At 29.6% G+C, this 13,867-nt stretch overlaps 1 protein-coding gene across 1 annotated transcript; it reads right to left on the minus strand.

Annotated features, from left to right (window-relative positions):
• Positions 1-1,726: 1,726 nt before the first annotated feature.
• LOC106438100 (MLO-like protein 12) lies at positions 1,727-5,838 on the minus strand. The gene is made up of 15 exons (XM_013879157.3): positions 5,489-5,838; positions 5,226-5,283; positions 4,852-5,096; positions 4,632-4,748; positions 4,485-4,545; positions 4,010-4,098; positions 3,835-3,909; positions 3,664-3,758; positions 3,496-3,545; positions 3,360-3,400; positions 3,068-3,241; positions 2,940-2,975; positions 2,773-2,840; positions 2,605-2,665; positions 1,727-2,327 (listed from the first exon to the last, which is right to left on the minus strand). Exons 1-15 carry the CDS (start codon positions 5,603-5,605, stop codon positions 1,806-1,808), a joined length of 1,809 nt encoding a protein of 602 aa, XP_013734611.2. The 5' UTR covers positions 5,606-5,838; the 3' UTR covers positions 1,727-1,805.
• Positions 5,839-13,867: the final 8,029 nt, after the last annotated feature.

A 13,867-nucleotide genomic window follows, 5' to 3' on the forward strand; every position in this document is an offset into this window, starting at 1 on the left:
TTCTAAAGTATGAAATTTTCATTAACGAGGCAAAAGACTCTTGTACCCTCACTTTATAGATTTATAAATATAAATAATTCTTTAAAAGAATAATAGTAATTTTTTATAGTTTCGAATTTTACGTTTTTAAATTCAAATTTTTATATAATTTGAATTATTTTTTTAAATTTTAAGTACTTATTTTTTAAAATCTAAACCCGAACCTCCAAAACATCACCGCACAAATCTAAATCTTAAGTCTATATTAGTTAACCTTAAGAGTATAAATATCTATTTACCTCTTTAAATTTTGTGATTGGTTAAGTAAAACTTTGAAAATTTGTAGTTCCTTAATATAAGCAATCAAAAGAGTTAAAATCGGTATAACAACCGGTGCTTGATCATTGTTTAAACAAAAACAAACAACCAAACAAACAAGAGACTTATGCAACTTTATACGAGAAGAAAAAGAAAACTGTATAACTTAGTAAAATTTAGTGCAAGGGAACTCAGCTTCATCACCATCAGGCGAAATTTCACAATTCATCTAATGAGAACTCATTTTCACAAAGAATGGCTTTTCCATGCTTCGTATCCAGCATCATCCTACGAGTTGTTAATGACCTAGATATGTGACAAAGGCTGTGGATTAAAACTTTGCTAAAGAATGACAAATGTATAGAAAAATAAAAGCAAAGGAACTTAATTATCTTCAATGAGGTGACACTGTCTCTGGGACGAGCCCTCTCTGTTTCTTATCCAGCGTCATCTTACGAGTTGTCAATGTGACAAAAGTTGTGGATTAAAACTTTTCTGCAGTTTGACAAATTTTAACATTTGCGTTTGTCAAACTTTGAAAAACTTAGCAAATCACATTATAAGAATAAATAATAGGATCAAATAATAGCCGCAAATAAACATATTATATATATCCAATTTAATAACCGGATATGGCAGTCTAGCGTCATCTTACGAGCTGTTAATGTGACAAAAGATGTGGAGTAAATTTTTATCGAAGTTTGACAAAGTTTAACATTTGCCTTTATCAAACTTTGAAAAACTTAGCAATCCGCATATAGATCCATATTATAGTTTTTTTACACTGATTAAAAAAACATTTTCCAATACATTATTGTTCTTAATTAACTATTTCCAATAACTTTTAATTAATAAGATTTTATTAAACACAATTGTATTTTTTAAAAAATACAATTTTTCATTAATTAATGTATTGAAAATATAAAAAATGTATTTTTTTGAAACAATTTTTTTTTCTAAAAAATGGACAAACAAACATATTATATAAATCCGATTTAATAACCGGATACGGCAATATTTTAATGTTAAAAGAAAACATAAACTTTTAAAAAATTTGATTAGGTAGGGAAAGGAAGAGAGGCCAGTCAAGGCTTAGTTGTATAGGACTGCTCAAGCTTGTCCCAGTCAGTGTAAGGGACTTTGATAGTGTTTAACTTACAAAGCATCATTTTCGAGACATCAATCCTTTTGGTCCACTTCAAGAGCACTTGTCCACAATTTGGTGCTGTGCCCCAGTCTAAAATGTAATAGAAGATCCATCGAGATCAATTTACCTTAGAAGAAGAATTGACTGAGCCCAGAACCCAAAACGTACAGGTTTGAAGGCTAAGAACATAACAAAAGCAAAGACTAAACTTGTAGGGTTCAAAATGTCTTTCAAAATGATTTGATGTTATAGAAATTTTTGATTTGTGTGCTGACAGCTAAATATAAAACAAGAAAGTGTTCATTTCAATGTTTATATCTTTTACAAAGAATGAACAAACAGGTAAAGTATAGAACTCATATCACTTCTTGAAAGTAAACTCCGAAAAATCAACCTTGACATGCTCAGTAATCTCTCTCTCTTCTATAATAGGACTAGCTACGTCAGCATGGGGATGATGACTATTGCTGTTATCAGAATCTGTGATCCCACGGTGACTAGAGATATTCTGAGATTCAGGATCAAAGAATTGCTGATGTCCATGGCCGTGGCCGCCAAAATCAGAGAATCTAGGAGGAGAAGGAGAGGCAGTAGAGCTTGTTTGATCAAGGCCGTGGTTTTGATAGTTTCCGCCAAAATCAGAGTATCTAGGAGGAGAAGGAGAGGCTGTGAAGCTGGTTTGTTGGTCAAGGCTGCGGTTACGATAGTTGTGGAGGAGATGCACCGGTGACATGCCATGTGTTGGTGTGGTGGGGCGACTTGAGTGAGGTGTGTTTGACCCTGAGTGTCCATGTTTGGTCTGTTTCTTGGCCGTGTGGTGCCATTTTTTCAATGCATTGGCTACCTTGTCGTTAAATATGGTCGGCCTCATTGAAGTTCCCATCTGCAGTTACGGTTTACTGTTAGAGAATCATCCTACATAGACTACTTGAGACATAAGAATGAACTATATATGTATCAATCTAGTGCATTACAGTTGGTTTTTAAGCTTGAAAAATGTCTAAACATTGTTGACATGATACCAAAACAAATCCAAATTATGTATATTTTCGAGGCTAGAGTTTTATCGACTCACTACTAAAATGAAAATTAATCATATGATATTTATATTGTACATGATTGTATCAAACATACAAATTTAGCAATTTTAGATTATATACCTGAGTCACAAGAGCATACAGAGGTAGAGTGATGTAGCTGCATAGAACTTGTATCAATACCCTGTCATATACAACAAGAACAAGTTTTGAGTAAAGAGATACGACACATACTTAATATATAACTTCTTGAGGATGACAAAAAAAAAACTTCTTGAGGAGTTAACAAACCCCATGGTGATCCTGATTGCTATATCTTCTGTTTTGTGGTGGAAGCAGTTCTTGAGTGTGAACTCGTACTGCAAAATCAATACCAAAACCATAACCAGTTAAATTATTGAAAACACCATTTTAAATGATTTTTTTTTTGTTTTCAGAAGAGATGGGTTGTTCCTCACAGTGCTCCAAACGAAGAAAGCCAGTTGAAATGCATTCTGTAAGAAAAATACATAAAAATATACTTTTTAGAAAACCATAATTCAAAAATACACAAAAACATATATATGATTAATTAAATTAGTTATACCGTGAAAAGAACCAAGTGAATGAGGAAGAGAATGAAACGAGGACGACCAAACCAAAAGAGATCATCACCCGGTTCAACCACAGGAGCTCCTTTAACCACATCTCCTTTATCTTGAATCCTCAATCCTAATTTCGATATTATCACTTGAAGTTTTGCTCCTACTATTAATATCACCTTAAATTCATTAAACAAACCAACCATATAGTTAATATCATTAATCATATATGTTTCCATCACAACTTCATAACAAGACCAATTGAAAGTTTGAAGTATTGTGTCTGTAATTACTTACAACCAAAGGGAGGAAAGGTAGCCAAAAATAGGAACCCCATCCTATTATAATTTGAAAAGCAAACAGAAGTTTATGTCATTACTTAAATGACATTTGCTTAACTACTTAAATGAAATTATAAAGAATTAGGACCAACCATGTGTATTAGTCAATATGAACAAGACAGCAATGCACCATATCACTGGGCTGCAGTTCCATTCACACATAATAACTTATTTAATAAGAAATTTATAATATATCATGGAAAATTAGATAATTGAAAGAAAATATCAATGAGTTTGATTGACATAAAGAAGGGGCCAACCTTATACCGACAACAACTTTGAAATCTTCTTCCAAAGATCTTTGAATGTATTTTTGAAAATCAAAACGAGCTCCACTTCCTGCTGGCAAATGCGCCTGCACCCATTCAACAAGTTTCAAAATTAAAAATTCGATTCCATAGATAAATAAATATATAGTAAAAGTAACTTACCATTATGAAGCCATGTCTTAGAGTAAGATAATCCACTTTAGTCACTGATCCAAAGAACTGTCTAAAGAAACATGTCTGCATGCCCACAATTTATCCATTACTTTTTTGTAATTAAAACCAAATTACAGGAATACATGAAGGAAAATTTAAGGAGAATATATAAATGAAAACTTACAATCCAGAGGGTAGAGGAAGACTTGCTCCATACATTCAAATGTCTACGTCCAAATGATGTATCTCTTGCAAATCTGAACCTCTCTGGATCTACAATATTTAAAACAATCATTGAATTTAAATGAATTAAATAAGAGGACAGAACACATATAAATATAATTACTTGAAAAGTGATGGTACTTTCCTGTGTTAAATTGTTCATTTATATGTCAAACAAAAAGCCTGTTGTCATTGAATATTCTACTCATAAGTCTGATTATATAATTCAATAAAAAAAAATACGAACGTGAGAGATATGGATGAATAAACAAATCAGAGTGATAAGTGATCACGATGTTTTAACGTTTTGCCAAAGTTAAACACCGACGAAAATATTTAATCCGAAAAATACTCGTTTTTGTTTTTGCTTTCTTTGATTACTGCCAAAAGAAGTTTATGGCGGTGAGAAAATAGCTAATTAATATGTTTGTGCATACCATTGGCATATTGGTACTCAATTGTTTTGGTCTCTCTCTCCCATGATTTCCATTTCTTCATCTGCATATTTACATCACAAGATTAAAGACATACATAATTACATATGTACATGCACGTGTGAAAAAGGTACGAAAAATATCATGTACCTTGGTTTTTCCCAAAGCATAGGTTATAATGCAGTAGAGAATATGAAAAACAGCGAGCACGAAGATGAATATATGCAATTGGTGGATACCATATGCAGATACTAATGCTACTTTCCCCTGCAAATAGTAATTCACAACTAAAATAAATAAAAACACTAACAGTATTTTCAAGCATAAAGAAAGAAAAAGATCAAAGTAATAATTAAAATATAAAACATGCCTTTTCTGCGCATTTGTCATAACCCTTGGTGGCTAAACTTCGACGAGGACTATAAAAGTCGTTGGAGTCATAGTCTTCAAGAATTTTGCGACCATCATCGATATAATCTTTACCATACTTAGTGCTCTCTTGGTGGCTACTACAAGGATGCCAAGTCGCAGCAATTTTTTCTGGGATGCAAATTTGGGAGACTGGTGTTTGCAATACAACAAGTAGAAGCGATATGAATCCCAGTAGCATCAATTCTATTTTCACCAGAAACCAAGAAGAAAAAACAAAAGTTAGTTTGTAAACTCAAATAGAAACTTGATCAGATTGTGATACAAAATGACATCCAAATTTATGATAAAATCTTTATAGAATAGTAAACTTGCCTGCTTTAACCTTTTCAAGAGCTTCATATAAAGCCTTTTTGTGCTTCTTTTTAAACCACTACACATATTAAGATTTTTTTTTTAAAAAAAAGAAACGTCCATATTTGGATTTTCAAGTAAATAAAAAAGACAGATGATGTAATAAGTTTTGAAGGCTATATATAATGAAACTATCACTTGGAGAAGAGCAAAAAAAAAAGGAGATAAATGAATACTTTGGATAATATAAAGATGGAAACATATAGGAAAATATATATACGTACGTGACCAATAAAGTGCAAGAAATATTCGATCATGATAGAGATGAAAAGAAGAACGAAGCAAACAACAGCAACAGCCCATGTTGGTGTCTCCTCTAATGATCTCTCTTTTATTGCCATTACTTTCACAACTCAAAACTTTTAACTTCCGATATGTAGATCAGCTTTTGAAGCTTCACAAGTTTTATCTATAAGGAGAAAATGAGAAAAAAAGTTATATGGCTTTTGTTCCTGTTATGTCCATATATATATATGGACACATGTTAAACTAAAACAAAATACATATATACATACATTCGATGCTATTTCTTTATAAAAAGAATATAAGAAAGACAAGCACGTGAATGCCGCAATTATATATTATTTTTAATTATTAAAAACTAAGGAAACGAAGACTTTTGACTTATTCAAAGAGGACTTGAGATGAAGATGTTTTACAAGTAGTGCTGGGAAGCGGAGTAAATCCGCTCACTTGTTCTATCCTACTGTGCATTAGTAGTTTTTATCAAAAAAAAAAATGTATAATTTGTAAAAAAATTAGTACACTTACATCCGTTTGTTGAATTTGTAAATAATCCGCGAGATCTGCATATCATAATTATTTAAAAAAATATTTTAACAAAAATATTTTTATTAAAATATTTTAAATACTATAAAATAAGGGGAAATACCTATTTAAAAATATATAAAATTTTAGATAATATATCTATCTATATATAATATAGTATTTATATAAAAATTGATAAATAATAAAAATATTTTCATTTTTATAAAGATTTTGGATTAATTGATAATTATATATATATCTTATAAAATATATTAATTGGTATGTGGCACGTTTCAAAAATATGCATCTGTCTCGTAAAAGAAATTTATTACTTTTTGACCTGCATCAGTCAGCGGCCGAGCCTGAGAATTTTGATTAAAATTTTCAGCACTATTTAGGAGACTGGTATCGCCGTGTGAACGACCACTTCTAAACTCATACATTAACACGACTTTCAATTATAAAAATCAAATAAAATGTGCAGTCGTTGTGAAAGAGACAGAAAGTTTGTTGTGAGACTACATTCATCATGATTTTTTTTTTTTTTTAACACTAAAGATGATTATATTAACATCAACACCAAGTTACAGACCGGCGATTACATGCAATCCCGGTATACAAGTCCGGCGGATTAGACTTACATCCCCGGAAACAGAAACCCACATGAGGGACACAATATTAAACATCAAACCAGACCGAGAGATAACTACAGCACAAGCTAACATCTAGAAACATCAAAAACAATAAAAAACAGATCCAGAAGGCAGATAGAACCGATTGCATGTAGACTTGAGAACCTTGGAGAGACAGAACGATGGAGACAAACTTAATCAAACCATCGAGTCTAGAAACCTCCTATAGTGAATGGCCCAAACAATTTATAAACCAAAGCAGCAAGATCCGGGAGATCAAAGGAACAATTTATTTTCTTGTCTACAAACCGGAGACGGCGAAGTCGTAGAGAAGACGACAGGGAACGCCAACTTGAAGCTTAACGAAAGAACAGATCTCGATCAGATCTAAAGGTTAATGACAAGGAGCGAATGCATTCATCATGATTATATATATGAATTTTACAAAGAAATTTGGCAGTTATTAAGAATGACAATGTTATATAAAAACCCTTTAACAAAAAACAATGTTTATATAACCAACAAAAAAAATCTTTCAGAATCTTTTCAGTTTTAGCAAGGAAAAAAGGAAAAAAAAAGATATTTCAAAAGAGAAATAAATCAAGGTGGTGTAGTCCAATGATACTGTTCGATTGGTAGATAACTCGTCATCCTGTAAATCAAAGCTAGGAAACAAAATCGTACCACCTACGAGAGACATCTCGTTTGTCAATAAGAAAAAGTGGCCAACCATTAACGGGAGTAAAATTTGAAGTGGTCATGAGTTAATTATCCCTTCTACTTAAATATGCTTTATAAAAGCCAGTAAATTGCTTAATTCTTGTTTACCGTAAGATAATTACGTGATATTTATAACGGCTTACCCAAATAGTGTTATTGACAAAATGAGTTACGTTTTCAAAAGAAAAATGAGTTACTTAACGTGAAAAATATTTTTGTTTGAGATTTAGATGATTAATGTTTCAAGGGTGCCATGCCAAGGATTCAAACCTCGGAAGTACCCTTTTGGCATGCTTATTTAAAACTTCTGATAATTCTAAAGGTCGGTTCTAAGCCAAAGCTCATGACATATGTGTATGGCCGGCTCTAAAAATTTTAAAGCAATAGATAATTTTAAAAATGTTTTGATAGTTTTCTTAAAACAAATTTTGGGGGTTATGTAAATTATTTGTAAAATTTAAAGGGCCATAAGCGATGTTTAACTTTGACTGTGTTCATGTCTTATGTAGATTATACTGTTCACATGGATAAAGTTGCAGACGGTAGAACTTCGTTCGTAAGAGTATATCTTATGAGAGTATGTAGAAGGCTATTGTATCTCACATTTAAAATAAATACAAAAATTAAAAAAAAAATCGGAAAGAGAGTAGTCATGAGGTTTTCATATGAGAACTCATGAGAAACCAGCTAGAAGTACTAAAACCACATGTCCATTTATTATCTATTTATTGATGGTTTAAATTCTTTCAGAAATTTAAATTTTTATTATATACTATTTTGCTGAAATACTTGTTTTGAGATAACAATAATGTTGCTCTAAGAAGGTAAACAGTTCTGTACATGATGTTCAGAAGGGGAATATAAGTAATATTTTTTTCTAAAAAATGCTTTCGTACATATGATGATGTTTTAAAACAGTAGATCTTCATTTGATCAAGAGGCAACTTCCCAAATGAATTTGTTTATATAACCCAACTTGGCCATTATAATTAATTACTCACTAAACCTTTAATACTATTTTGGATGATTAATACCCAATATGTGAAATTGTTTTATATTTTCTCCCTCGATAATTATTTCTTGAGGTTAAATATTTAGAGCTTGATTGGTTTTCCCGCTACCACCCGCAAACGCAGCTTTTGCGATTGGTAGCGGTTGACAGCGTTTTGAAACAATCATACAAACCGCTACAAATCGCTTCAAACCGCTCCGAACCTCTTAAAATCAAAAGCTGGTTCCAGCTAGCGTTTGCGGTTGCGGGCGGTTGCGGGAGGATAATTTTTTTTTCTTTTTTTTTAAAAAACCATATAAATACAAAAATAAAAATAAAAATAAAATTTTTAAAATGGAATTATAAAAATACTAAAATATATCTGTTATATTTTAATTAATATTATAAAATTTTAAAATAAAAATATTTTCTATAATTTAAAAAATTTAAAACTATAACTTTGAAAATATAATTTACATATTTATTATAATATTATGATTTTTGATATTTTTATAATTATATAAAATATAAATATTGTTAATTTATTATTTAACCGCTGTAGTATTTGGTAGTTAACCAGTCATAAGTATCCCGCAAACGCACCAATTTCTAACCGCAGAACCAGTCGTACAAATCTCTTAAGACCGCTAGAAATCGTAACCACCCACATCCGCAAACGCCCGCAGCCGCAACCGCAACCGCTGCGTTTGAACCAGTCAGACCCTTAGTCAAAACTATAACTGGAAGTACTTGAATTGTTTTTTTTTTGAGAAAGGTCTTTAAATCGTGAATTGTTAAACTTAAACGAAACTGAAACTTCAAGTACTTTCGTTTGACTAAAGCAAAAGGGTCTGCCTTTCTTGATTAATTACATAAAATGATCAATTCGTTGTGCAAGGATTTTATACAAACGTAACTAAATAACGAGAAGGCACTCAGTAAGACCATCTCCAAGGGCACTCTATTTTTTCCTCTATAATTTACACAAAAATAGAGTAACTCTATTATAGTGTAACTTTTACTCCAATGGTGTTACTCTATAATAGAGTTACTCTATTATAGAGTGAAATATAGAGGAATGTCACTTTTTCACTCCAAATATAGAGTAAAATATGACATTCCTCTATATTTCACTCTATAATAGAGTAACTCTATTATAGAGTAACACCATTGGAGCAAAAGTTACACTATAATAGAGTTACTCTATTTTTGTGTAAATTATAGAGGAAAAAATAGAGTTACATTGGAGATGCTCTAACGGTATTTAAAGTAAACATTATAGTGATTAAAATATATTTTTCTTACTTCTAATCTCGATGACATGCCATACTAATACGATGTTATAATATGACGTCAAATAATAAAATGTATATAGTCAATATGATAAGAGGTAGGCATTCAGATTTTGTATATGGGTCTATTTTAGTTTTGGATATTCAGATTTATAGATTTAAATTTCATTTAAGTATTTATAAATTTTAGTTTTGGTTCGGTTCAGATTTTTTTGCATGTATGATTCAGTTCACACGCTATTTAAATTATGTTACAAACTAAAAACAAATCCAAATATACTTTAAGATATTCAAAATACAAAAAGAAATGGGTTGATAAACCACGTCAAATTAAACTAATTCATAATTAAATTTAAATTAAAAATTTAAAACTAGAAATTTTGGTCGGCTCGTTTCAAATAAATTACAGAAATAAAAATAAAAGATATTAATTAGAATATAAATTTGAGTTTGCATACTTTTACAAATAAAAAATAATTTACTTTAAAAACAAAAACAAAAACAAAAGAAAAGAACTGATGGCGGCACCTCGAAAATTGTAGAGTAACTACGGTAGTTAGTATAATCCATAATATATTTTTTACAAATTTGGACCATAGGCAGTTTATTGTTAAATAAAGTGAATTAATTACAGCTAAAAATAAAATATCGAATAACAAATCGAGGTGCGGTCTGCACGCCTATGTGTATATCTTTTGTTATTTAGCTATATCCTATTCAAAATTTTAGTCAATCTTTTTCGTACGCAAATAATACTTTTATTATTTAAGGTTTAAATCTGACGGTCAACCTAAATTTAATGAATAGCATAAAAATTGAGATCTATGCTATCAATTTTCAAAATTTGCAATATAGTCTTTGCAAGAGACTTGTCATGAGTTTGATGCTATCAATTTTCAAAAAGGTATTTTTAAAATTTTCTCATCAGTAAAGGGAATATTAATTAAGAAAACGCCTTCATCTTATTTTCTTTAAAAATTTCTACAAACTCTAAAACCCATAATCAATTATTTTACTTTACACTTTCCATATTTTTGTTATTTAGTCTACTTATTCAGAGTTGGCCCACTTGAGAAAAAAAAACCCGGCTTTGGGCAGCTTTTTTTACAAAACATTATAAGCATATAGAAAATTAATATAAACTTAGATTTTACAGGTAAGAAAATAAAATAAGATAAAAAATGAAAACATGGTTTTCTATAAGAAATCAATTACGAAACATGGAAACAATTGTTAGTTGCTAAAAAATTTGGATAAATAAAAAGATTTTCCCTACACATTTTAGATGAGAAAAATATATTTGTTATGTGATTCTCTCACACTTAACTATAATAACTTTTTATTTTATTTTAGATGTATGGTCATAATTTAAAAAACTTATCGCTTGGAGCAGCCGTAAGTGTTGGCAAAGCTCAGTTAAAATATGATAGATTAATCCAATAATCATTGGAGTCTAGCATGAAAATCTAAACTGATATCTCTTAGAGCTTTTTTGTCGAATAACACCAAATCAATGGAAATGTAAGAGGCATGCATTGAAAATTTTGGGACAAATTTTGCATTGACAAAGATGAAGAAGATTTGGGTTTAAATATTTTTCGGATTTCAATACGGCTCTGTTAAGAAAACAATTATGGCGCTTGATTGAAAAACCTAATTCATTATTTTTTTCGTGTCTTCAAAGGACGGTATTTGTATCTTCTCTCCTTTTTTTTAATTTTATCTTTTAAAGAAATTAAATAATCACACTAACTATATAATAAATAATCGAATTTTTCTCGTATATTATATTTTAAATTTTTAAAACGACCATAAATTACTAAAAATGTCTAAAGTCCCACATTAAAATTTTTGTGATCAGTGGTTTAATATGCTTTTCTTATAACAAGATACAAATGATTATAATATGAATATGAAGTGTCATTTGATAGGTATTCATATTAAATATCTATTTTAACATCGTTTAAATTAAACTATATACCATATAAAAATATATAAATATCACACTGAAATGTTTTTTATATTAATTTAAAAATTTGCTTTGAAAAAATATTGAGGCCTTAATATCTTAATTTTCAAAATTTGCATTGAAAAAATCTCACATTGAAATTTTGTGATTAATGGTTTAATTTTTTTTGTAACAGAAAATATAAAAATGTTAATAAAATCATATGGGTAGAAAACCTTAATAATAAATATTTGTTTCTATAAATTTATATTGAATCATGATTTGTTTCTATAAATTTATTCACAGCTTGTTTTAGGTAACTGAGTCACATCAGTTCTTGATTTAGGTATTATTGTACAATTTTAAGAGCTAGAGAGTCTCCATTTGATCTCTCTCTTTGGCCTACTATTAGAAAAAGTCAAATCTAAAAAAAGAAAGAAATCAACTCTAGTTTTTTTTTTTTTGAAAAATAAATCAACTTTAGTTTCTACATCATTTTCACTGCAGAATCAAATTAGCCTTTACTTCCTAAATATTTGCCTTATGGGTTTTAATCAATATATTAGGATGTCTTAAACTCTTCTTACAAAAAATAAATAAATTATGATATCTTATATATATATATATACTTGATATGAAATAAATGCATGGGCAAATCTCCAAAATAGCATATTTCTAAGTTTGTATCACAAAAATAGCATTCAAAAACTAAAATGACCAAAATAGCATTTTATCTTTTGAAAAATTTAAATTTTTTTATTTTTCAAAATTTGAAATCTTATCCCCAAAACCTCACTTTTCAACTCTAAACCCTAAAACCTAAACTCTAAACCCTAAACCCTAAATTCTTAACCCTAAACCAACCCCTTGAGTGCTATTTTTGTGACTTTTGGCCTTGAGTGCTAGTTTGGGAACAAAAATTTGATTTAGTGATATTTTGGTCTTTTTCTCTAAATGCATTGTATATGTAAATACATATACATATATAATAGATATTTTATAAAATACTTTACTCCGCGCACGACACGGATCGTTGATTATATTAAAACTAAAAAACCTAGTAGAATTAACAATTTCATTTAGAGGTAAACTTGGCGAGAAGGAGAATAACGAAAAGAATACAACAAAATATGTGTTAGAAATGTGGAAGGACCCGTTGAAAAATTTCACTGTTGAAATGCCAACTTGAACTTCACTCTTCAATATTTCTCTAAGTTAAAAATGGACCGTTTCATCAGACAATACACTTGATCAATTGAATTATTTGTATTTTACATATCGATGGTTGGAGTCAACTAAATTCATCGTTGACATTCATTGAATTGTATGGATCTAAGTTCTTAAGTTTCATGATCGTTTGTTTTGCCATTTCTTGTATCTTTCTTTCATATTCTTCTTTTTCTTTTTCCATCCTTGTTGTAAAGGTACTTTGAGAAGAAGAAACATGAATGAAATATTATTAAAAAAAGTTTCCTACGCGTTGACCCTCTTTCGTAAGTTTTTTTGTAGAATCATGTGTCCATCTTGCTTTGACCCATAGTTCCAAATTTTCAGTCTTATAAAGGGTCTCAAGTGGTTTCTTCTTTGAATTTTGTATTACTTGTCCACATCATCATCCACTATAAAAGTTTTTTTTTCCGCAAGTTGGACAAATAACAATAAATATTAAATAATATTCTATTCACATTTTCTGTGTATATATATATGTACATAGGTTAACATTCAAAATTTTCTGCAAGTCGAAAAAAATCCCTAGATAATAGTCAATTATTTTAAAAAAAAATAGTATACAATTCTTCTTACGTAATTGGAATTATATTTAGGTAGACTTAATTAGCTAGACTATATTAAGTAAGACCACTTGACAATTTCATGATTTAAATTTTGGTTATTCCTGTTTGACTATCCGTTAAGTTTCCTCGAAGACAGACATGATTTAAGCAAGTTTCTTATCCTAGAACAACAAAATTTGGACTGAAGTTTCCTTTTGACGATATTAAACATGCTCAATTACACAATCTTTTGTTTCTGTTGTCTATGTAGATATTTAAATTTTGGTGCATTAGTAATAAATTACATATTTTATGGATCACACATGGTATATCTTTAAAATTAAGAAAATTGTTCTAATAGATAAGAATTTCTATTTTAAAATATTATATTTTGAAATTATATAAATATGAGTATAATAAATAATACACTATTTATTCACATAATAAATTTACAATCCTAAACATATGTTTGTCTCTATT

This window comes from Brassica napus, chromosome A3 (genome assembly GCF_020379485.1).
Source record: "Brassica napus cultivar Da-Ae chromosome A3, Da-Ae, whole genome shotgun sequence".
In the NCBI taxonomy this organism is placed as follows: domain Eukaryota; kingdom Viridiplantae; phylum Streptophyta; class Magnoliopsida; order Brassicales; family Brassicaceae; genus Brassica; species Brassica napus.